At 44.1% G+C, this 25,911-nt stretch overlaps 1 protein-coding gene across 1 annotated transcript in view; it reads left to right on the plus strand.

Moving 5' to 3' along the window:
* THADA (THADA armadillo repeat containing) overlaps positions 1-25,911 on the plus strand; it is a 579,731-nt gene that overhangs the window by 200,090 nt on the left and 353,730 nt on the right. Inside the window, exons 24-25 of the mRNA XM_044289288.1 lie at positions 1,992-2,114; positions 14,169-14,291. Of these exons, the coding sequence (XP_044145223.1) occupies positions 1,992-2,114; positions 14,169-14,291 (246 nt within the window). The remainder of the gene's footprint in view (positions 1-1,991; positions 2,115-14,168; positions 14,292-25,911) is intronic.

The raw sequence follows: 25,911 nt of genomic DNA on the forward strand, positions 1-25,911 counted from the left end.
TGATAGGCTGCCGGCCTAGTGTCCCCCATAATGCCCCCCAATAATGTGCCAGTAAGTGCCCCTATCATGTGCCAGTATCAAGTGCCTCTCCCCCCCCACATGTCCCAGTATCATAGTGCCATCTCCCCCCATGTGCCAGTATCAAGTGCCTCTCTCCTTCCCACCCCCCATGTGCCAGTATCAAGTGCCTCTCTCCTCCCCATGTCCCAGTATCATAGTGCCATCTCCCCCCCCCCCCACTAAAAAGTGCCAATATCAAGTGCCTCTCTCCCTCCCCCCTCCCTATGTGCCAGTATCAGGTGCCCCCCCCCCATGTGCCAGTATCAAGTGCCAACCCCCCCTCTCCCCTCCAGGTGCCAGTATCAGGTGCCTCCCCCCCCCCCCCCTATGTCCCAGTATCATAGTGCCATCTCCCCCCCCCCCCCCACCACCACCACAAAAAAAGTGCCAGTATCAAGTGCCTCTCTCCCTCCCCCCCCCCCCCCAATGCCAGTATCAGGTGCCTCTCTCCCTCCCCCCCATGCCAGTATCAGGTGCCAACCCCACTCCCATGTGCCAGTATCAGGTGCCAACCCCCCTCCCCCCATGTGCCAGTATCAGGTGCCTTCCGCTCCCCCATGGCAGTAACAGTCGGGTATTAAAAAAATAAAAAATAAACACTTCTACTTACCTCCATGTCAGCGATGCGATGCAGCCTCTTCCTGTGTCCCGCCTTGTATTCTGTCCCGCCCTGTATGCCCTTATATGGAGTCAGTGCTTGTATTTCAGAAAAGAGTCTGCTGGGATTCGAACCCAGGACCTTCTGCTTCAGAGGCAGAGCAGCTATCCACTAGACCATAAGAGCTGCCTTGAGGCTGAGTGAAAAAATATGAGACTTCTACTGTTATAGCTGGCTAAGTGTACATCTATACACATGGCAGCTGTTCATATATAGAGATGTAGCAGAGCTGAATGTGCAGGGACAGCTGTCATATACAGATATAGCAGTGCTAGGTGTGTTTGGGCAGCTGTCATGTGTATAGATGTATTTTTTTTTTTTTTTTACAGTCAGTTGTAATGCAGTCTTTATGGCTGTGAGGGTAAATGCTTTGCCACTGATTCACTTATAGATTGGAGGTTGTGGGTTCGAATCCCAGACCAGGAGACTTTTAGCAGACAGTAAAATTAGATCACTCTAGCGGCTGTGAAGGGGCCCTGAACACGATATTTATCTAACTTGAAAATAAACTGTCACACACGCTGCTTGGGGCGCCGGGCCCCCTTGGCAGCCCGGGCCCCGAAGCAGCTGCTTCCCCTGCTTCCCCGGTAGTTACGCCACTGGTAGATGGTAAAAGAACACCATACATGCAGGTATGATCAGGAGGAAGAGGGTCAGAAGAACATCTAATATTTCTGCATTTCTCTTGAGGTAGACATCATTTTGGAAGGTGTAAAGGAATTGTCCACTTGGGCCAGCCCCTGTTAAAAATAATAATCTAAAAGAACAGAAAAAACCCTGAATTATTACATAGTGTTCTGTTCCTGGGACCTTCAGTGTTCTGTAATCTACAGGTACTGGCAGTAAATGTTCACTTTCTCTGCAGTGCCACCACTGGAGAAATTTAGTATTACACCCTGCTCAATGAAATCGGTGAAAGGCATGGACGGGCTGGGTCCTCCAGAGAGACACTGTTTGTAGCTTCTTTCATATCTGACTAATATAGTTTGTGAATGGGTGGGCTCCCCTCTATAAATTCATAGTTCCTCAATAGGTGTTTGAAAATGTTTTTTTTCTTCTAAACCAGGCAACCCTTTAAAATTGCATAAGGAAGTACTCAGACCATTGGCGAACAATTGATGAAACGTATCTGCTGGTCTTCTGGCAAAGATGTTCCCAGAGTCTTTCTTCTTGTAGTTATCTAGTGAGACCATCGCTTTGAGTGTGTGGCGGTAAAGTGAAATTGTGCCCACTGAGCCATGCAGGTAACACATTCTTTTCTTTCTCCTAACAGGCCCTGCTGGCATCTGAACCCAAGAACAGCAAGGCAGGCCTCTTGAAGATGACGATGAAGGAATTAATAAGCTTGGCCATGCCTTCCAGTGACTTGAGTGGAAATAACGGCACAATCCCACAGGTGATGGTGATATTATACAGGCTCGGGAGTCACAGCAGGCCACTTTCAACAGAGGGCATGATATATAACTTTACAGCTGTTACTGTGGTTACTGACAGTCCATTGCAAAATCACAGAGCAGATGAAAAGTTTGATCTCAGAAGTCAATGTATCAGGTCCAAGAATGACTGAACAATTCATTTTTACACCCACACCATCCAACTGGCAGTCCTGTTTCTGGATTCAGCTTGCAGAGGCTTTTTTTTATTGTAATTTCTGGCCAAGCTGCACGAGCTTACAAAATTATGTATTTTTTTTATTTTTCTTGTAGGATCTAGTCTACCCCTATATTGTGATAAGACAATATGGATTCTTTAATATAGAGATATGCCTGGCATTTCTTTGAAGTGGGGGAAATGTCCTTTTGATCTACCTAAAGCTGTTTTACTCTCCTGATATAGTGCATCGTAGATACTCAGAAGCATTTTTTTAACTCTTCTGTATCCAACAGTAATCAAACTATGATACATTGCAACCTCTTATATGCCGAATGAGTGTTTAAAGGGAGTCTGCCAGCAGTTTTGACCATGCAAAACATCTTACAATGCTAGGTATGGGTCGGGGACAGCAAAACAAATGTACCGTTCGCAGAGATTTTTTTTAATCAGGAGTAGCGTGAATATTCGCTTTTATTCAGCCAAGTTCTGCTCCTGCAAATGCCCTTTGCATTAAGCTGCCTCACAGCCCATCCTCCCCTCTGCTGTAATTGACAGCTATAGCATCCAACCAGGAGACCACTCCAGCTGTCGCTTAGAGCAGAGAGAAGGATGGACTGTGATGCAGCTTCAATGCAGATATCACTTCGCATTGAAGCTCCGCTTCCTGGGCACTTGCAGAGGAAGAATTTTGCAGAATAAAACTTGACATTCACGCTACTCCTCATACTAAAAGCTACACAAAAGGTATGTTTGTTCTGCTCTCTACCTAGTTCTGTCAGCAGTTTAGCATGGTCAAAACTGCTGACATATTCTCCCTAATATGAATACAAAGGGAAGTTGAAAAGCACACTGCAAGCTCTACATATATACCGCATTGTTTAGAACATAACACACAAACAAACCCAAAATCTTATTTAAAGGAGTGTCCCATTACAAACGCTTATTCCCTATCCAAAGAATATGAGATAAGTGTGATCAGCAGAGGTCTGACTGCTGCAATCACAAGAATGGGAGCCCTGTGTTCCCCCTTTGAATGAAGTGGTAGTCATGCATGCGGTCTGTCACCCCATCAATTCCATGTGTCATTTCATCATTTCCATGGGACAGCCTAATATATATGAGCACTTTCACTGTGCTATCTCGTCAGTCCCACAGAGTTGAATGGAGTGGCAGCTCATATGTGTGCTTGCTGCCCTATTCAAATGGAATTACTGGACCCCGTTCTAGTCTTAAAATTAAAGTGATATTCCAGTTATAACAAGTTATCCCCTATCCACAGGGTAGAGGATTACTATCAGATTGGTGGGACTCCTACTGCTGAGACTTCCACCAATTGCATGAACTGGGGCCCCTTACCATGTGGAGCTCTCCTGAAATGGACATAGAAACTGGTCTGAAAATCACACCGCCGTTCCATGTATTTCTATGGGAGCGCTGGAGATAGCAGAGTACCGCTCTCCGGATACCCCTTTAAGCTGACCATTCATTTTAGATAGCTGTCGCCTGCAACATCCCTTCCCTTATTCTCAATGCACAATTTGCTTGGCCGAGCATTTATATGTTCTGAGTTGGGGGAGGTGAGTAAGTCACTGCTATACACAGCAGTTTATCTCCTTGAGAATCAAAGATCAGGCATGTAGAAATAAAACATGCGTGATTCTTTTTCACAAAATCTGATGTCAGGGGAGTGTGGGGAAGTTCCAATAGAACTGCCAGGTAATTTAGCAGTGAGAGTTTTATGATTTTTTTTTTATTTTTTTATCTGCTTTTGTCTTACTTCATTTGCCATCATTCTAGACTTAAAAGGGGTTCTCCGGAAATTGAGAAAATGAAAATACTTAAATATTACTTTATTCTAAATATATTCCCAAATACCTTTCATTAGATATAATGGCTTGTTTTGTCTAGGACACAATCATTAGGAGAAATAAAATGGCCACCGCCCTATTAGTACACACAAAACATGTCCTAATCACACAGGAGGACAAGATACTTCACAACACTGAGCTAAAGAGCTCTGCTTGTCAGGGATTATGATCCTGAATACTGTTTAATATGATCTTCAGCCGAATCTCTGTAGGAATGGAGTTCATGATTAAAGTACAGAGAGGACGGACAGGACAGACTGTGCTAATGGAGATTGCGTACAATTGCTGCTGCTCATTACCCCATCCTCTTCTCTGTACTTCATGTCTCCTTATGAACTCTATTCCTACAGAGATTCATGAAGTTCATGAAGAGACATTAAGTATTTCTCCTAATGATGGCTCCCCAGCCAAACGAGCCATTATATCTAAAAAAAAGTTATTTGGGAATATATTTATTATAAAGTAATATTTAATTATTTTCAGTAATTGTATTTTTTTTTTATTCCTGGAAAACCCCTTTAAGAGCTGGGATGTGAATACTCTTCCCAGGACCTTGTGAGAACATTCTGTACATTACCTATACCATTACTATTGTGTTTTTCCCCACTATGACGCACGTCAGCAGCAGCAGCTGTTGTTTAGATGTGAATGTTTTTTTTTTATTTATTTTTTATTACTTTGGCCTAACAGACTGGTATATATTGAAGTGCAGCTGCTTGGAAATGACCCACACGGCCTTGGCCCTTAGACGATCTATAGGGACAGATAAGGACATGATTTCCGCTGTTGTATTCTTGTATTGTCCTTTCTGTTGGCTTTCCTCCTGACTTGTGGTTATTTCCTTTTAATGATGCTCGCCATATGAACTTAGAGGTTACCTCTACTGACATGTCTGTTTTAGTAATTATTTTCATCCTCCATCTAATAACTGTTTTGATGCATCTATTCATATGACTCTAAGATGTGGCATTCCTTTATTATTCCTACTAGAATACATGAATGAATTACTAGCAGATTGCAGTGAAGGTTCAGCTGGGTTTTACCAGTTGGGGGTGTGTCCCTGCACAGTCTAACCCCAGCAGCACTGATTGGATAGCGCCGGACTGTGCAGGGACAATCCCCCCCAGCTGGACCTTTATTGCACACTGCTATTAATTCATTTATGGCTTCTAATAGAAAAACTAAAGGAATAGCACATCATAGAGTAATAAGAATAGTTGTTCTGGAATTGTTATTACATGGGGAAGGCAAGTAGTTACTAAAACAGTCATGTCAGGGGAGCGGACAGCTCCTTTTTAAAAGGCATCTGCCAACAGATTTGTACCTATGACACTGGCTGACCTGTTACATGTGCGCTTGGCAGGTGAAGGCATCTGTGTTGGTCCCATCTTCACATGTGCCCGCATTGCTGAGAAAAATGAGGTTTTAATATATGCAAATTAGCCTCTAGGAGCAACGGGGGCGTTGTCGTTACACCTAGATGCTCTGCTCTCTCTGCAACTGCCACACCCTCAGTACTTTCATTGACAGGGCCAAGTGTGATGCATCCTCTGCACTTTGACAAGAACAGGCAGTGCAAATATCATCACTCCTGGCCTGTCAATGGAGGTACTGAGGGCGCAGCAGTTGCAGAGAGAGCACATGTGAACCAACACAGTTGCCTTTAGCTGCCGAGGGGACATGTAACAGGTCGGCCAGTGTCATAGGTACAAAACTGCTGACAGATGCCCTTTAAAGGCAGGACATTATTTAGCACTATGGATATTGAGCCTACCATACTTAGGGAAACTTTTTACTGTCGAGATGGCCTGGATGTAGCCTAGTTCATAAACTTTTCTCATTCTTAGGGTCCATTCACACGTCCGTTGTTTCTTTCCTGATCTGTTCCGTTTTTTGCGGAACAGATCTGGACCAGATCTGGACCCATTCATTTTCAATGGGTCCTGAAAAAAATATCAGACATTGTGCTGTCCGACTTTTTTTAGGACCCATTGAAAATGAATGGGTACAGAACTGGTCCAGATCTGTTCCGAAAAAAACGGAACATATCAGGAAAGAAACAACGGACGTGTGAATGGACCCTTAAAGGGGTTGTTCTGCTATATATATCAATATCTGATCGGTGGGGGGTCTGACACCCGGAATCCCCCTCCCGATCAGCTTTATGAAGACGAGACGGGGCTCCATGTGAGGGCGGCTTCCTGTTCTTTACACTTCACGTCATCTCGGAATTCTCGGTGGTGCAGTGTAATGACAAGTACTTGCACTGCTAATTACACTGCGCCACCGCTCCACAGGAGACGACTCGTAGTGTAATGAACAGGAAGCGGCTCTCACATAGTACACTGCCTTGTCTTCAAACAGCTGATCGGCGGGTGGAGGGGGGGTTGGGTGTCGGACCTCCACCGATTTCATATTGATGACCTAACGTGAGGATAGGTTATCGATATTAAAACCCCTGCACAATCCCTTTAATACTTGTGAGACATAAAGCTCCTCCCGGCCACTACTCTAGCGGGTTAGCGTGCTGAGTGGAAGACATATTGTCATTAGCATGTTAATCTATATGACCATCTTGAAGCAAGATCTCACTTTCTGAAAACCGCAGCGAAATCTAAAACATATTTTTGAGTTTTATCGGCGAGACGCTGCTTACTTCTGATGTGTTTACCCGTGCATATTAATGCTTTAAGCATGTTTGATCGGTTACGTCTACATCTGTTACAGTTTCAGCCCTTTCATATATATAATATATATATATATTTTTTGAAACGGTACAATTCCCCATTGAGACTTGTTTCAAGTCAGATGAATATCCCAGTCACATGTTTCATTTATTTTTTTCCCCCCTTCCCTTACACGAAAGTCTTGGATATTTCCCAGAACCACCCGAGGCATTTTAGTTTGCATTTCAAACGGACTGATAGCCCATCCGAGATGTAGGATTGATTTATGCTAATTAACATGTATATTTTACGCTCGCAGGTGAGGCAGAGCATTAGGTAATGATGATGAGGGCCCTGTAATAAGGTAATCATAAATTATAACTTTGAAGCCAGCAATTATTTATTAACAAGATATGTGGCCCGGATCCAAGCCGTGAGTAAAGCGGGACGGGATGTGCAGATGGTGCTTTAACCAAAAACAGTTGTTAATCAATTAGAAAACCTTGCACAATCGCGTTACTTTTTTTTTTTTGCGCCTATTTGCATCAATAAAATGCACGTGTTTCATTGGTTGTCTAGACATGAAGTTATTTTGCTAAGAAAAAAAAAAGCTGCCTTGTGCAAGAGCTGCCTTATGTATTAACTTTATATGAAAAATTCCTCATACAAGTGATTCCTGATCGCCGCGTTCCGACACTAGGCCGAGCAAAAGCTCTTAAAGGGTAGTGCAAAAAAAAAAAAAGAAAAAAAAAAGTTCACCTCTACATCATTTCAGATAGCTGTTATACGTTATGTGATTTTTATATTACTGTGTAGTTTAGGTTTATGTGCATTTTGAGCATTTTCGAGCTCAGGTCTATAGCACCAGTCAGATATATTCCTGGTTTTGCCATGGTCGCTGCAGAACTGTAGATACAAATTTAGTTTCTCTGGACTGATGTCTGCAGCTATATTTTAATTGTTCACAGGTATCTGTGATAAAAAATGTAGCTACTTTACGAATTACTTTAAAGGGCATCTGTCAGCAGATTTGTACCTATGACACTGGCTGACCTGTTACATGTGCGCTTGGCAGCTGAAGACATCTGTGTTGGTCCCATGTTGATATGTGCCCGCATTGGTGAGAAAAATGATGTTTTAATGTAGGCAAATCGGCCTCTAGGAGCAACAGGGGCGTTGTCGTTACACCCAGAGGCTCTGCACTCTCTGCAACAGCCACGCCCTCTGCACTCTGACCCTGACTCCTCCTGCGCCGTGTGCTTCAGTAGGAAAGTGGCTCGCTGTGCAGAAGAGAAATGCCAGCGAGCCATGATCACGTTTAGACCACAGTAAAAAGTTCATATGTGTCCTATGAGTTTCCTTTTTTCTGCTCTGTTATAAGAGCAAAAATAACGGTGTCTGATGTCACATAACTGACACAAACATAAAGGTTTGATTATAATGGCATCTGTTCAGTTTGTGCAGCCGTTACAGAGAGAGCAGAGCCTCTAGGAGTAATGGCAACGCCCCCGTTGCTCCTAGAGGTTCATTTGCATATATTAAAACATCATATTTCCAAGCAATCCGGACACATATGAACATGGGACCAACACAGATGCCTTTAGCTGCCAAGCGCACACGTACCAGGTCAGCCACTGTCATAGGTACAAAACTGCTGACAGATTTAATGTCTTTCATGCCATCAGAACAATTGCAGTCTGAGGTTCTATTTATACACTTTTTTAAATTTATTTTTAAACGGGCCGAGAGTTACAGCTGTCAAAAATCTGTCCATACAATTCAAAAGACCCATTTTTTAAAGAAAGGGATTTGTGGAAAAAATGGCTGTTAAAAATGGACCATTTTGCTGTTTTTATTTCACAAATTTTTTATTTGAAAATTAGAGCATACAACATCTTCCATAGTGTTACATTACCGTAAATTACAGTATTATTTGCTCAACAGCTATTACAAGTATTCAGGATAGAAGATATCATATGAAAAGCTTTCATTTACATTAAAAAAGGAAACAAGGCCGTGAAGGACGACCAACAAACAATAATAAACACTGCACCACAGTTAAAATCAAGCAATAGAATTGAGGTATACATTTTTTATACTGGTAGATTTGGCAAAGATGGGTAATGTTTAGATATATAAGACGCCCAGTCACGCCACCTGACACTGACACTTGATAACCGGCAAAGTTGTTTTGCAATTAGTAGTTCCATGCCGTAATTATAGTGAACTTTAGCAATGATTTCTGGCATGGTTGGGATATCCCTACTCTTCCACCGTTTGGCTATCGCCACTCTTGTTACTGTTAGTATATGAAAAGCAATAGTGAGGTCCTTCAAATCTAAACATTCCAGCCCCAAGGAGAGCAATGCTATTTCCGGGGATGCGGGAAGTGTCTTCCCTATTACAGCACCTATAAGTGACAATATGTTGGACCAGAAACGGTTGACAGCAGGGCAGGTCCACCAGATGTGCAGTAAATTGCCAACTGCTGATAGACATCTCCAGCAAACGTTTGAGGTGGTTGGGTATATGATGGATAGGCGATAAGGAGTATAATGCCACCTATAAAGGAGTTTCCTTGAGGCCTCTAGGTGGTCGACACATTTTGAGGTTTTAGAGCTCAGGGAGAAAGCAAAGGCCCAATGTGCTGGTGCAAAATTTTATTTAAGTCTTTCTCCCATTTAGTCTGGAACGGGAATTTTGATATAGTAACTGAGAGCTGCAACCCCCTATAGGCCTCAGAAATACCTCCCTTCCGTATTCTGGGGTTCTGGAAATATGCAGTATACATAGAAGAATGAGTAGTGTGTGCAATGTTCTTGGATGCTAGGAGATGGCGTAGTTGGAGGTACTTGTAAAAATCAGACCACTGGATTTGATACCGCTCTCTTAATTCTGTGAATGATATAAGGGCCCCATTAGTTAAAATTCGGGACACTGAAAGGATTCCCTTAGATTCCCATTGTGAGAAATCAGTATCCGGCAAGCAGGCACTGAAAGCTGACAACGGAGCATCCGTAATCCTGAGTGGAAGGATTTTTGGGATAAGTGGACTCTTGGTCCATAGTGACATTCCAGCTTGACTAGTGATAGATGTAGATCGAGGGGGCGTTTTGGAGAGTAATCCTTGCCAAAGTAAGTGCTGCAGTGAGTTAAGCTAGTTTCCATTTGTACCCATTTCTTCGCTGTGTCATTAATCCACCAGCTTTTGAGCTGGTCGAGCACAGTAGCTTGGTAATATGTAAGAAGGCATGGACATCCCAGTCCCCCCAGTTTAACAGGCTTGTATAGGATATCGGCCGCTACTCTCACCCTTTGCTTTTTCCATATGAATTGTAATATAAGGGTTTGGAGTGAGGCAATATATCTGCGGGGCACAATAACAGGCAAGTTCCGAAATAAGTACAAGATCTTTGGCAAAAGAAACATTTTGGACGCAGCAACTCGGCCCATCCAGGAAAGAGGGTAATGCGAATAGGTCACTATGTCATTTTTAATTTGTGCAGTGATAGCGTTGTAATTAACAGACTGGAGGTTACTTAGGGGGAATGTGAGGGTTATACCTAAGTAAGGAATACTTCCTTCGGCCCATTTGAAGGGGAATTTAGCTGAGATGGCCCTTTTGGTATCTAGCGAGAGCCACATTCCTAGTATAAGCGATTTATGAGAATTAATTTTATAGTAGCTCACCCGACTAAACTGATCAATGATATCTGAGACAGCTGCTAATGAGGTTATCATTTTGCTGTTTTTAACATCCATCTGAATGTACTCTTAGGCCCCTTTCACACGGGTGAGATTTCCACGTGGGTGCAATGCGTGACGTGAACGCATTGCACCCGCACTGAATCTGGACCCATTCTATCCTATGGGGCTGTGCAGATGAGCGGTGATTTTCACGCATCACTTGTGCGTTGCGTGAAAATCGCTGCATGCTCTATATTCTGCATTTTTCACGTAACGCAGGCCCCATAGAAATGAATGGGGTTGCGTGAAAATCGCAAGCATCCGCAAGCAAGTGCGGATGCGGTGCGATTTTCACACACGGTTGCTAGGAGACTATCGGGATGGAGACCCGATCATTATTATTTTTCCTTATAACATGGTTATAAGGGTAAATAATAGCATTCTTAATACAGAATGCATAGTACAATGGGGCTGGAGGGGTTAAAAAAATAATAATAATTTAACTCGCCTTAATCCACTTGTTCGTGCAGCCCACCTTCTCTTCTGTCTTCATCTTTGCTGTGCACAGGAAAAGGACCTGTGGTGACGTCACTACGCTCATCACATGGTCCGTCACATGATCCATCACCATGGTAATAGATCATGTGATGAGCGCAATGACGTCATCAAAGGTCCTATTCCTCAAAGAAGAAGACAGAAGAGAAGCCGGGCTGTGCGAACAAGTGGATTAAGGGGAGTTAAATTATTATTTTTTTTAACCCCTCCAGCCCTATTGTACTAAGCATTCTGTATTAAGAATGCTATTATTTTTCCTTATAACCATGTCTCCATCCCGATAGTCTCCTAGCAACCGTGCGTGAAAATCGCAAAACGTTGTAGACCCAAAACGTTGCCAATTTTCATAAAAAGCGTTTCTTCATTATTTCTTTCAGATGCCTTGGAACGTTATAAAACACTTTGGTCGCAAAAGTATAACTTATCTTTTAAAGGGAACCTATCATCAGTGTCAATCCTCATGCACACGACCGTTGTGTGTTTTGCGGTCCGCAAATTGTGCATCCGCCAAACACGCATGGCGTCCGTGTGCGTTTCCGCAATTTGCGGAACGGCACGGACAGCCATCAATATAACTGTCTTTTCTTGTCCGCAAAAGCGGACAAGAATAGCACAGGTTATATTTTTTTTGCGGACCACGGAACGGAGCACGGAGTGCTGTCCGCATCTTTTGCGGCTCCAATGAAGTGAATGGGTCCGCACCCGAGCCGCAAAAACTGTGGCTCGGATGCGGACCAAAACAATGGCCGTGTGCATGAGGCCTCATGCTGTTGAAATGCTCCCTCGTGACAGACTGCTGTGTTTTATTCTGAAAGCTGCAGTGGATTATATTATATAAAATAAATAAATATTATAAAATATATAGAATTAAATAAAATAAAATAGATTTATAAAAAATTTAACGAGTAAATTAAAATAAAAGCATTTCAGAGCAAACATAGGCTACTTTCCCACGTGCGGCAGCAGGGTCCGTGCCACCGGAAGTCTGCTCGGGCCCCATTTACTATAATAGGGGTGGTCCGGAGGTCCGGCCGCAGCATGGCAAACATGCCAAGTTTCGGCTGGGCAAAAACTACAGCATGCTTGTTTGCTGTGCTGCAGCCGGAAGTGAATGAGGCCGGAGCGGACTGCCGGCGGCACGGTGGGCTAGCGTTTGCACAAATCCGGGAACAGCCTGCCGGACCCTGCTGCCCCAATGTGAAAGTAGCCATAGTTTTTGAAGCTAGAAAGGCGCGAGTAGAGAGGCCCTCCTCTGGCTTCTTAATGCCTAGCTTGAATTGACTAATAGGTCTCTCTACCTGCCAGCTTATATGGTCATTGAAGCTAAGCTAGGCGGAGGAGCCCTCCAGCTCACCTTGCCCCCTCATGCGCATTTAGTGGGTCATTTATCAGTGGTCTTGTTGTCCCCCAGCAGCACCGGACAAGGCACACACCTCATCATAACGAAAGTGCATCCATGTACCTAGAATCAAATCGTATCTGGCATAGATCTCGGTCACCATTTCTACAAAGAAAAGTCGGCAGAAACGACATTTGCCAAGGCCGATGGCCCCATCCATGCCACATTCTCACCACTCTCCATTTTTGGGCAGTGGCAGCGTGAAAAGGCCATCTTCCCAAAACTTTTTGCTCAAATGGTGTTTAAAAAGTTGCTATTCCAGGGTAGGGATTGTAATTGAACCCATTTGTGTTTTTTTCCTGAAATGACACATTGCTTCTGAGTAAAACATAGCTATCTGTAAGGAAGCGGATCACATTCTCCATAAAATTTCTGTATGATAAGTTTTTGATATGCTTTGTACTTTATAACCTTATTATTTTGAAGATCTCCGCTTGCTGTTAATTAAATCAGCCTTAGGGGCTCATTCAGATGGCCGTATGCTGCGGACCTTTCGACTTCAATGGGGCCACATCCTGATTTTCACTGCCAAGTCTAGGACATGTTTTGTTTGTTTTGCGGAGCTGTAGAACAGAAGAAAAGGGCCCCATAGAAGTGAATGGGTCTGCATCTAATCCGCCCCCAAAAAAAACAAAAAACGGATCCGCATTTTTGCAGACAGCATACGGCCTTCTGAATGAGCCCTTGTATAGAGGGGTTGTCCCATGATTAATGTAAAAAGTGAAAAAGACCTCATACATATGACAGTCACTTTATTAACAAAGCTAGCACCAGCCCTGTACCTCCCATGGATCCAGAGATCTCCCCATTCATTCCTCCAATTCCTCTGTAAGATTTGTTTTCAAGCTGGAAGCTTATTGCGCTTTTTGCTAAAGATGGTGGCAGTCGAAGGATGGAACGGAGCATGCGAGTCCACCTCACTGAGGTGGACAGAGAAATTAGAAAAAATAAAAAATCAAACAGCAGGTGGCGCTATATGGATCGATTTAATTGAATAACTGTAATAGCTATAGTAGATGTTTCATTACATGCAGTTACAAAACTGTTCAGATCCAGGTGCTGTACTGAAAAATTTTGAATATTTTTGTGGGACAACCTCTTTAATGCCATGGGCAGAAAACCCTTAGGACCAGTTCACATGGGCTTTTTGGGTGCAATTTTTGATCCTTTTTTTTTTGGTTTTTACGCGTCTCTTTTAACCAATGGGTGTTCACTTTATTACAAAGCTAAATTTTTGCTTGATGTTTTTGAAGCCGATCTGCACCAAAAAAGCTTGCAGAATGACAAAAAAAAGTATGGACTTTTTTGGTCCTATGTTTTCCACGTGTAAAAAAACTAAACAAAACAAGTGCTGCTTGCCATTGAAATTAATGGGAGGCTGTTTTGAGGCGTCTTTGGAACTGATTTTGAGGAAGAAAGCCCAAAAAAACTCAGAATATTAGGTATGTAAGGACTAGTTCACACACAGATGATGGCCTGCTACGATACATCCCGCCAAACAGCGAGTACTCTGAGTTGACTGAAGGTCCTGCCTGCGCTTATACGTTGTACCAAACCTTGGGGGCAGGAGAGAGATTTGGGTTTTAGCTCACAGAGCATTGCATATACTGGAGACATTGTAACAAACACTCAGCTCTGCTGCAACATTCAACTCAGTGCTGTTTTGTCTCTTTCTCTCGTAGGTTCACGCTTTAAACATTTTGCGAGCAGTTTTCCGGGACACGCGTCTTGGTGAAAATGTCATTCCTTATGTAGGAGAGGGAACCCAAGCCGCCATTCTTGGATTTACTTCTCCTGTCTGGGCTGTAAGTCTTCATTCTGTTTAATTTATTTTGTGTAAGTCCAAAGACATCAACTGTCATTTGTATGTCGCAGTTTTTTAACAGATTGGCCAAGAGCAGTAAACTCTGTAAAATAAAAAATGTAAAAACTATGAATAAATAAAAATGCTGCTCTCTGGTGTAATTTTCACCCTTTTCTTTTTACTCACATCTCTGTGGCTCTGGTCTCTTCACTTTCTGTGGGTGGGCAGCAGCTCGTTCCATGTGAAAGTCAAGCACCTGGGTCTCCCGAGAGTGCATTATAGTCCACTCTTGTTGACTATAAAAGATGGTCGTTGGCGCACAGTCCCAGCGATTCCACCAATAAAAGCACTATGATATGTAATACCCCCCAATTTCCTTCTCCACTGTCTAGAGCAGGCATCCTCAAACTGCGGCCCTCCAGCTGTTGCAAAACTACAACTCCCAGCATGCCCTAACAGCCTACCGGTATCAGCCTACAGCAGGGCATGGTGGGAGTTGTAGTTTTGCAACAGCTGGAGGGCCGCAGTTTGAGGATGCCTGGTCTAGAGAGACATACAGCTATATGTTTCTATGAATTTCAAAGTAGGGAGGACTTCTCTATAACATGACTATGCAAGCACTGAGAGAAGGGAGGGAGCAGGGAAGCCATGGAGAATGTTAGTCCACCTCTGAATACAGGAGAAGGCGGACCAAAAGGATAAACAGCAGGGGGCGCTACCAGAAAGTAAAATGTTACCTACACAAAGAAAAAATATATATATATTTTTGTGTCTATATTGTAATAATGCTTCATTTGAAATGCTCTGTTCATTGCATAGTAATACAAATACAGTTAAAATGAATCACACTTACAGTAGGGGCACTCGGGGGATTTTTGGTTGCTCAACCGCTTTAAGGCCCCTTTCACATGAGCGAGTTTCCCGTGCGGGTGCGATCCGTGAAGTGAATGCAGAGCGCCTGCACTGAATCCTGACCCATTCATTTCAATTTTTTTTTCACGCATCAGTTCTTTGTTGCGTGAAAAATGCAGCATGTTCTATATTCTGCGTTTTTCACACAGCCCTGGCCTCATATAAGTAAATGGGGCTTCAGTGAAAAACGTATCGCATCCAGAAGCAAGTGCAGATGCGAAGCGTTTTTCACTGATGGTTGCTAAGGCCTCTTTCACACTTGCATTGTCCGGATCCGGCGTGTACTCCACTTGCCGGAATTACACGCCGGATCCGGAAAAACGCAAGTGTACTGAAAGCATTTGAAGACGGATCCGTCTTCAAAATGCGTTCAGTGTTACTATGGCAGCCAGGACGCTATCAAAGTCCTGGTTGCCATAGTAGGAGCGGGGAGCGGTATACTTACAGTCTGTGCGGCTCCCGGGGCGCTCCAGAGTGACGTCAGAGCGCCCCATGCGCATTGATGACGTGCCATGCGATTACGTCATCCATGTGCGTGGGGCGCCCTGACGTTACTCTGGAGCGCCCCGGGTGCCGCACGGGCGGTAAGTATGCTGCTCCCCCGCTCCCCACTACACTTTACCATGGCTGCCGGGACTTTAGCGTCCCAGCAGCCATGGTAACCATTCAGAAAAAGCTAAACGTCGGATCCGGCAATGCGCCGAAACTACGTTTAGCTTAAGGCCGGATCCGGATCAATGCCTTTCAATGGGCATTCATTCCGGATCCGGCCTTGCGGCAAGTCTTCAGGATTTTTGGCCGGAGCAAAAAGCACAGCATGCTGCGGTATTTTCTCCGGCCAAAAAACGTTCCGTTCCGGAACTGAAGACATCCTGATGCATCCTGAACGGATTTCACTCCATTCAGAATGCATTAGGATAAAACTGATCAGGATTCTTCCGGCATAGAGCCCCGACGACGGAACTCTATGCCGGAAGAAAAGAACGCAAGTGTGAAAGAGCCCTAAGAGATGTTATTTGTAAACTTTCAGTTTTTTTTATCACGCGCGTGAAAAACGCATTGCACCCGCGTGGAAAAAACTGAACAACTGAACGCAATCGCAGACAAAACTGCCTGAACTTGCTTGCAAAATAGTGCGAGTTTCACTGAACGCACCCTGAACACATCCGGTAATCCATTACGCTCGCGTGAATGAGGGCTAATGGGGGTTTCCAGTTTCAAGAGGAAACCAGACAACTCGGGGGATCGACAAGGAAAAAAAAAAAATAGATGATTACCTTCCCAACAGATCCTGCACCTTCGCTCCAGTTCTCTCGGCCAGGGTCTGTTTTCCCAGCTGCAATGGTGACATCATGTCGGCAGCGCGTAGCCGCTGCAGCCAATCACCCGCCTCTTCAGTCCACCGCTGAGGCCAGGGATTGCCGATGTGATGTCAACTTTGCAGCCAGGAAAACAGAGCCCGGCCGGGCGAACGAGAACATGGGTGCAGGGATCAGTTTTCCAGTTTCCTCTTGACACTGGACAAACCTTTTAAATCTGTGCAGGGGACTTGGGGTTCTGCAACAGCAAAACAAAGCTCTGACCGCTAGAACGATAAATGAAGACATCAATTACAGCAGAATTTGGGACCCCCCCCTTACCATGAATAGGGATGTGTTGATAACAGAGCGAGTAGTCACGCGGTCCCTTTCATACAGTCAGCTTTTTTGTGTGTGTGTTGTACTTTTTGCACTTTTGTTCCTTCCATTGAAATCTTGTTTGCCTCTATAATGCAAGTTGCTTCTGACCTTAATGGGGTACACTGAATATATGTCCACGTGGATGCATGCAGAGTTGCCATAGACTTTACGGCAGATTTCACCCGAAGGCCTCTTTCACATGTTAGTAAATCACGTATGCTCACATCTCTGCGGCTCTGGTCTCTTCACTTTCTGTGGGTGGGCAGCAGCTCGTTCCATGTGAAAGTCAAGCACCTGGGTCTCCCGAGAGTGGTCTCCACGGACCGCTCAGGTATCCATTGACTTCAACGCGTGCGTTCACGATCAGTGCTTATCCATGGACTGTGGTGACCTCACGGGGAAGCATACCCTAATTTTATTCGTAATAACGGATGCCTCATGCACATTATAGGCTATAGATCCGTGAAATTGCGTTTTCACAGTGGTTTACATGGACCGTTGGTAGGAAATGCTCTGGAAATTACTTTTCAGCTGAGCAGTGTGCGTGGAATTACAGATGGAGGGCAAAAAACGGACATACGGATCCTTCATGGATGAACCACTGACCATCTTGACACACAGGTCATCCTGGACAAGAACGTGTGAATGGTGCCGAAGGATTGCAAAGATTGAAAACCTGCCACCCTGTACCATTGTACGGGTTTACTGTAGTGCAGCAGAAGTCTTGGCCTTCCTATAGTTAAATCTCAGCCTGGTTTTCTCGTTGTCATGCACCATAGTTCAGCAAGTAATCTTCTCAGGGAGTGTACGGGGAGCGGCGCATGTTTGATGAGAAGCTATACTCACCTTCATACACTGAGAACATCTGTTGTGCATAAAATCTTCATACTCCCAAGACCTTAAGCCGTGAGTTATTGCTTTTTCCACTGTCACGTCTTTGGACAGATTAGACCTGGTGCCATGGTACCCTCCAAACCTCTTCCCTTCTTCCAAGTGCCAGGGAGAGGCACTGACAAACGACTCTAAATGAATGAGCCGAAATCTCTGCAGAAGCGAGAAGCCTACTCCCTGCTGCTCCCACGATACGAGCCGTTCTGGTGGAAACATTAAGCACTTTTCCCCCCCAGATACCGGTTATGTCTTAATGTGAATGATGGCAGGAACAGAAATCTCTCTCATGAATACAAATATGTTACACATCACAAAGTGACTCGAAGTCCTCCAGTTGTGCTGTAGTAACATGTAGTACCTCGTTCATAGATGGCTTCACCTTTGCTGTTCATCAGCAGTGAACATGAGGTAATTTCCATGGGCCTGTTAAAGGGTTTGTTCCCTTATTGGCTAAGCCAGTGATGGCTAACCTCCGGCACTCCAGCTCTGGTAAAACTACAACTCCCAGCATGCTCCATTCATTTCTAAGGAGTTCTGAGAACAGCCAAGCAAGTGTACATCTTGGGCGTTGTAGTTTTACCACAGCTGGAGTGCCGGAAATTAGCCATCACAGGGCTAGGGTATAACTGTTCGACCGCTGGGGCCCCCTCTAATCACTAGGATGGGGACCCATGTTCCCCTGTGTCAATGGAGCACTTGTACTCGCCTATCTCTGCCATTCCCATGTAGTTGAATGGAGCTGAAGTGTGCATGTGTGTCTTTCGCTCCATGGGACAGATTTACTGGCAGATGAGCGTTCCTATGAAAATTCGTTGGCGATCAGTCTAATACTGCCTCCAAATGCCCGATGAACGAGCAAACGATTGTTCATCAGGCAATTGTGATTTTTCTGCATGCTTAAAAATCACAATGGTGCTGGTGGCAGATCTCGCTGTGTAATCGCGATCTGCCGCCAGCACACCACTGCCCTGCATGGGGGCTTGTAGTAGCAGCTGTGTCCTCCGCTAGCTATGTGACGATTGCCGGGAGGGATCAGGGTGTCTAATGCACCCAAAAGTGGTGTAAAGGAAACTGGCCTAGTTGTGCTCTCCTGAGGATAGATCACCAATATTTTCCTCCCTGGAAACCCCTTTAAAGGGTTTATACCAAGACGAAAATATATTCCCTTTCCTACAGGATAGGGGATGAGTATTTGATCAGTGTGGGGTTTGACCGCAGGGACCCCTACCAATCCTGAGAACGGGGGTCATGGTTCCCCTCAAATAAATTGGGTGGCAGTTGAGGATTTGCATCACCACTCCATTAATTCTCTATCGACTGCTGTAAAAAAGACAAGTATAGCTCTTCGCTGTCTTTTTCAGCTCCGTAGAGTATGAATGGAGCGGCAGCACACATACTTGACCGCTGCTCCATTAATTTGATCCCCTGAGTCGGTGCCCAAATCTCGAGATCAGTCGGGATCCCAGTGGTCAGACCCCCACTATATAGGTACTTTTTGCCCACCCCTTTAATGGGAATGCAGAGTGGATTTTTTAGTGCACCAATCCGTTGTGATTCTTATCCTCTTGTAGATTGGGGGTAAGCAGTCATCTTTGTATAATAAATTATTTAATTCCTTGCCATATTACCATTAAAATCCGTGGAATAAAGTGGAATTTTTTGGGGTTTTTTTACCTGTCAATTTTCACGTGGAAAATGTGTTAAAAAAAAATAAACTTTTTTAAAAAACCACTGTTGTAACACACACAAATGCATAATACACACATGCGCTATTAGGCCTCATGCACATGACCGTATGTATTTTTTCGAAACGCAGATCTGCAAAATATGGATGACGTCTGAGTTGCATCCGTTTTTTCATTTGCGGAGCCATTCACTTCATTAAGTCCGTGGTCTGTATTTTGCGGCCTAAAATATGTTCTGTCTTTTACAGAACGGACATACGCATGCGGAAAGCACACAGATCATCCCTGTTCTTTCCGCATCGGTATGTCCAAAAGGATAAAGCATGTGCCCATTGAAATCGATGGATTCGCAAAAAAAACAGATGCAACACGGACCACATCCGTATTTTGCGGACTGGAAAATACATACGGTCGTGTCTGAGGCCCTACTATGTGACCAGCTGCTGCGCTTCTTTTTATGTGACGCACAAGCAGCACTTTGGAAGAAATTGCTTTGCATATATTTCTTTTATTGTATGACCATAGAAGGTTTTATTAAAAAAATGACATCTGCTAAATCCATTCCTCAAAGTGCTCTGCCTTGGATAATATCCCTGCAAAAGGGGGTTAGTACGGTTGTTAAGGGAATTGGTGGGTGGAGGAGCATGGATCGGCCGCTCTGCGCTGACATTACAGATGTGCTGTACTTTGAAGTAATTACTATTTTTAAGTGTTTTTTTTTTATTTTATTTTTTTTATCTATTCTTCAGCTTTAGTAGTTTGGCCCATTATAAGTTTGATATTAGACTCTTGATAGTGGAGTTTCTGAGACACAAATGCAGCTTTATATTTTTGTGGGGATAAAAAAAATAATATAATTATTCGCCTTTTTAAACCGTCCTTTCACAGTGAAATTTTGGATCAACACTTTTCTCTCTGGTCAGGGCCTGTAGTTCTGTTCATCCTGATGTGCTGCATGCCTGATATGTGGTACCAATGCCAAGGGACCAAGGTCTGCGGTTGCATCTGGTCCCTGATATGGCTCTTTTACCACCTATGAACATTGCACATAACACGTGACAGATTTTAAATTGGGGCCCAGTTTACACTGCTACGCTCTACATATATGCCAGGGAAGTCTCTTTTATGTATGGCTATCCTATACAGTAGCATATACTTTACACAGACCCTTTTCACGGGGCTCTAGGCACATCTGTTGTATTTGCTTCCAGTTTCTTCCAGCGCATACGCTGTATGTTCTCCCCAGAGCCTCAGAAGGACGGAGCCACAGGATCACCAGCCCTGATTAAGCTATAGTGATCGCCATTTTGGTTAAATAGGCTCTTTCCTGAAAATAAACCACTTTGATAGGGCACGTTAGGACATTTAACCGTTTGGGATGCCCCTTCTCTTGCCTTAATAGAGAGCCGTTAACAAAGAGCGGTTCTCACTCTGGTTCACCCGACCCGTCCTTATGTTTCTTGGTCGGACATTCCCTTGAATGTCCAGCTTGTTATGCTACTTTTCTCCTGTAGTGGCCGCTGTAGGAGAAACGTGCAGCTGCCGACCGTTTATGGCTCAGAGTTTCGGAAACTAAACTTGTTACAGCCAGCTATAATATAAAAATATTTTCTTGATAAGATTTTAATATTCGCCTTTGTGGATATAAATATAACTCTGAAACAACCCTTTAAAATTTGAGCCTTTGGTTTAGAAAGTCTTCTGTTTTACCTCCTGAATGTTCTGTGAGGCCTCCTTTTCTCCAGCAGAAGGGAAGTCTCTAAGAAGATAATCTTCTCATAATTAATAATGAATGACAGATCTCGGCTCTATTACTAGTGAACCATTTGAACAATTTACTGAACCACTTTACTACTTAATATGTTTGCCCGGCTTCCTGAAGTATAAAGGAGCAATTACCTCGTAGATTGTAGACGCCAGGACATCCAGTGTGGAGAGCCAGGCTTGTTATAGCTGACCAGGCTGCGGTCTGTATAATGCAGAAGCTGTAGTAAAATGATCAGATCTCAAGACTTCCCAAGTCCATTGTAGATCACCGGAATAAAATGATTGATGCTCAAGAAGGTGGTTCCAGGTAGATTTTGTTGCCAAAAACGGGTCACAAAGGTTTAAAAATGTCAAAGATGCTTTACCCTCCTCCGAACAGTTCATTTTGCTCTCTACCTCTCTCTGTTTTTTAATTGTCTGCATAGAACACCCCTTTAAAGGGAACCTGTCACCAGCGACCTCCCTTTCCAACCATAGCCCTGGTTCGCCTGATCAAAACTCTGTTTTTCTGTTGTTGATCGGAGGCTCCGTTTTCAAGTCATGATACATTTTTCTTAAAATGCAAATTAGACCTTTGGTGCAATGATGGAATCGGCATGGCTCTCGTTGCCCCAAAACTCTGATTATTTCTGGGACCAGCCCCTCCCTTGCTGATTTGATTGCCAGAGTCAGGCAGTGGGAAAGCAGCGAGGGAGGAGCTGGAGACAGCAAGGAGTGGAGCTTGGGTGCAACAAGAGCAACGGTGACACCCTCATTGCATCAAAGTCCTAATTTATATATTAATAAAAAGTATCTAACTCTGGAACAGAGCCTTGGATCAATAAAAGGAAAACTGAGTTTTACGGGTAATCGATGACCCTCTAAGAGGGTTTATCCGAGATGCGTCCTGATCTCGTGTTGTGATCCCAGGATTACAAACTGCAGCGCAAGCGTGAGTCTGGTTCTCTCGGATGATCTTTTTGAGGCCCCCATACACATTAGACTCGTTATTGATGGCTGAACCCGACAGTTGGCAGTTGACAGTCCAATGTGTATGAGGGTGGGCCTCCCTACTCTCTCATCTGATAATGTTGGGGAGAAAATCATTGGGCCCAATTCTCTTGTTCTCCCAGAAAATAAGTTGCCCGAAACTACATTATTTTGTTTTCTTCAATCTGGAACAGACCTGTTTTCCCATCAGCTCTCGTATTTAATCCATGAAACAAAAAACACTGTGGTGTGAAATAGTCCTTATCGACCATTAGGCGATTCTCGACCATTGTTTGGCAATCATTGATTTCCATCCCAGTTGCAAGAATCCCTTCTGAGTGATTGCCTCCCCCCCCCCATAATATGCATTGTACCATGCAGACACTGTATACACAGGGTAAGTGGAGTTCATTTATACAGTCAGCGTTGCTGTTTCGTAATATATTGTTGATTTTACACATGGAGCATGGTGGACCTGCTGCTTTTTAGTGATTTCATAGGGTGAGCACTCTACATCCATTTGTCGTACATCGCTCTGTGGATGATGAGGGGGTGCAGTCATGCGAGTGGATTGTGTCAGAGCGCACGTCTCACCATTATGTCAGTCCGCAGTCTGTGATCTCATTTTGGCGTCTTAGTCTAAATATTATGTTAATGGAGATTTTCTCTGAAGCAGAATTGATCCATGATCTGACAACAGAGTCACATAGTCTGCTGCAGGGTGTCGGAGTACTTGCCGTATATTACATTCTAATTAGCAGGTGAAGTTTTTGCTTGGATGCTGATGTAAGGCCAGATTCACACTTGATTATTTTCCCTTCATCATTGACAAAAAAAAAAAAATACTACACCAAGAAGGAGTTGTTGGAATGAAACTTTTTATGTGTGAAGGTAATGATATATGGAAGATTACGATATTAAAGCAAAGGAATAAGGTTATTGGTGGAAATGGTACAATTGAAAGGAGCCTCTAGGACCTTGTTGGTCGCCTCTGGCCTGGATACAAGATGATATACAGCCTTTAGCCTGGATACAAGGTGAGATATGACCTCCTACATGGATACAAGATGAGATACGGCCTTTAGCCTGGATTCAAGGTGAGATATGACCTCCTACATGGATACAAGATGAGATACGGCCTTTAGCCTGGATGCAAGGTGAGATATGACCTCCTACATGGATACAAGATGAGATATGGCCTTTAGCCTGGATACAAGGTGAGATATGACCTCCTACATGGATACAAGATGAGATACGGCCTTTAACCTGGATACAAGATGAGATACGACCTCTAGCATTCAGGTTCTTTATGGTGTCCTGTAGGACATTTGCCCACAGATGTTACAGCTGGTCCTGTAGATCCTGCACATTCATAGGTTGCTGAAGCTGGTGTCCCAGCTGGTCCAATAAGTGCTCAATGTGATGAGTGACTGAGCAGCCATGGAAGTGTTGTAATCTGGTGGAGACATTCCTGGGAAACCCTTGCTATGTGTGAGCGAGCATTTACCATGCCGGTTGAAAGCCTTGCCATGAGAGGAACACATTTTGCCACAGGATGTCCTGCACATATCAATGAGCTAGTGTCCCTCATGTCACTGCTAGGAGTGACCGATGGTCATACTGTATGTAAATAATGACACCAGCAGTTGAGCCAATGTGTCACACCACAGCTAAGGCAGGATTGGAATTCTCCCCACCAGGCCTCCATACTCAAAGCTGACCATTCTTGGATCCCAAACAGAACTTACAGACAATACGGTTCCAGTCCAGAGCAGTCAAGGTTTCTCGTTTGCGACACCAATGCAAACAAAGGTGACAGTGACTGGCTGTCAATGGCATGACATGTAATGGGAGCCATCACACCAAATATTCTTCACTGAATCGTCTGAAAATGGTCTGGGCATAGACAGGGGTGTGTAATGAAGGTGCCACCTGTGTCTGGGTGGTGGACAATGAGATTCTAGGAGCTGCTCTTACTTCCTCTCTACTGCCGGCCTGTCTGGGCCATCCGGACCCTGTTCACTGTGTGTGCATGCCACTGCTTCCAACATCTCCAAACAGCGAGGTCAGAATGACCTAGATGGCTGGAAATTTGTTGAAACTGCCATCCTGCTTCTCTCAATTTAAAGACAAAATGTCTTTCAGTGTGTTGTAGAAGCATGTCTAGCAGTCAATGATCTCTCACTGTGAGGTACCCTACCCAACAGTAGCATCTGAGAGCTTTTTTATAGGGCTGTGGGTAATGCAATTTTATGCCCCCTTGTGGCAAGACTCAGTCTGTAATCTGACCACAGATTCTGTTGAGACACATGCATGTAATCTTCCAGCGACAAGGTGGCTTCGAACAGATGGGACCTACAGTATTGCCCTGAATTTTGTAGGCCAAAAACCCAGGTGAGGCAAGTCTGATAGTGTGGGTCCCAACTCCCTTCTGTTGGAAGCCACCTTGTCGCTGGTAGACAGGCCTGACACAAAAATTTGCTCCAAGCTTCTAATTTCCATATATAATTGTAGCAGTGATGCAATTTACAGTATGTTTGTTTATTTTATGCACTTATATGGCGCTGCTATATTCTGCAGCGCTGTACAGACATTAGCATCAAGCTTTCCCCAATGGTGCTCACAACGTTCCCCATCAGTATGTCTTTGAAGTGTGGGAGGAAGCCGGAGTACCCGGAGGAAACCCACACAAACACGGGGAGAACATACAAACATCATGCTAACCACTGAGCCACCGTGTTGCCCATATTTATTCGTATTTCTAGTGTTTGCATGCGTCTTTACACATGGCAGTTGGCTGCTACTTGTAGTCCTTGTTTGCTTGGTGTATAGGGTAACATTCAGTATTTACTACAATATGATTTTACCATTTACTGTATGGACTTTGATGCAAGAGAACTGAATCCCATCATTTGTTTTTGCGCAGGATTGCAGATTTTTTTTTTTGTCGTCTTGTCCTCTTCAGTTATTGCCTCTTTATTCTGCATTCATTGTGGCGTCTCTTCCAGTTATTTAAAGCAGAGGAAAAATGTATTTCTTGTCTTCTGACTAAATTCATTCACCGTACATCTGCAGCAGGCGCCAGGATTTACAGGCCCTACAGGTAGCAGGAATAGGAGGAAAGATTTAGATTTCTCATCCCTCTTGGTGACAGATTTATTGGTTGGTTATATATTATCGTGTCTTGAAGATAAGAGATGTTTTATAGCAAGCAGTGTTAAAGGACACGTATATGTCAGCGTGGATGGGAACCATTTGGCTGTCTAGTGCCATGCATTATTCTGACCGACACAGAGTCCATCTGGCAGAGTAATTACAACAGGTTTTTCATGGAAAGTAGAGCACAAGGAAATATTCACAAAGTGATTCATTGACGTACTGCTTAGACGTAAATACTGGATAGTTTTTTTATTACACAGCAAAGAAAAAAAGTAATGCTGTCCTAAAAATGCCCTTGGACTGAGAGATAAAAGGGGTGTTTCCTTCATTTTCAAATGCTTGAGATGGGAAATTCCCTATGTTTTCACATGCTGACAGCATCGCCTATTTATGTCTGACCACTGGAGGACCGCCACTGATCACTTGATCAGTCCCCTGTGCCTGCTCACTGCATGGCTGCAATGAGGAGTTGCTGCAGTGGAGTGGCGGTCAAGCAGTCTGTAGGACCAACGAAGAAGGCTGCTGGTCTGGGAGTAAGCAGTTAATATTATAGGGAGGA

This window comes from Bufo gargarizans, chromosome 4, assembly GCF_014858855.1.
Source record: "Bufo gargarizans isolate SCDJY-AF-19 chromosome 4, ASM1485885v1, whole genome shotgun sequence".
NCBI classification, from domain to species: Eukaryota; Metazoa; Chordata; class Amphibia; order Anura; family Bufonidae; genus Bufo; species Bufo gargarizans.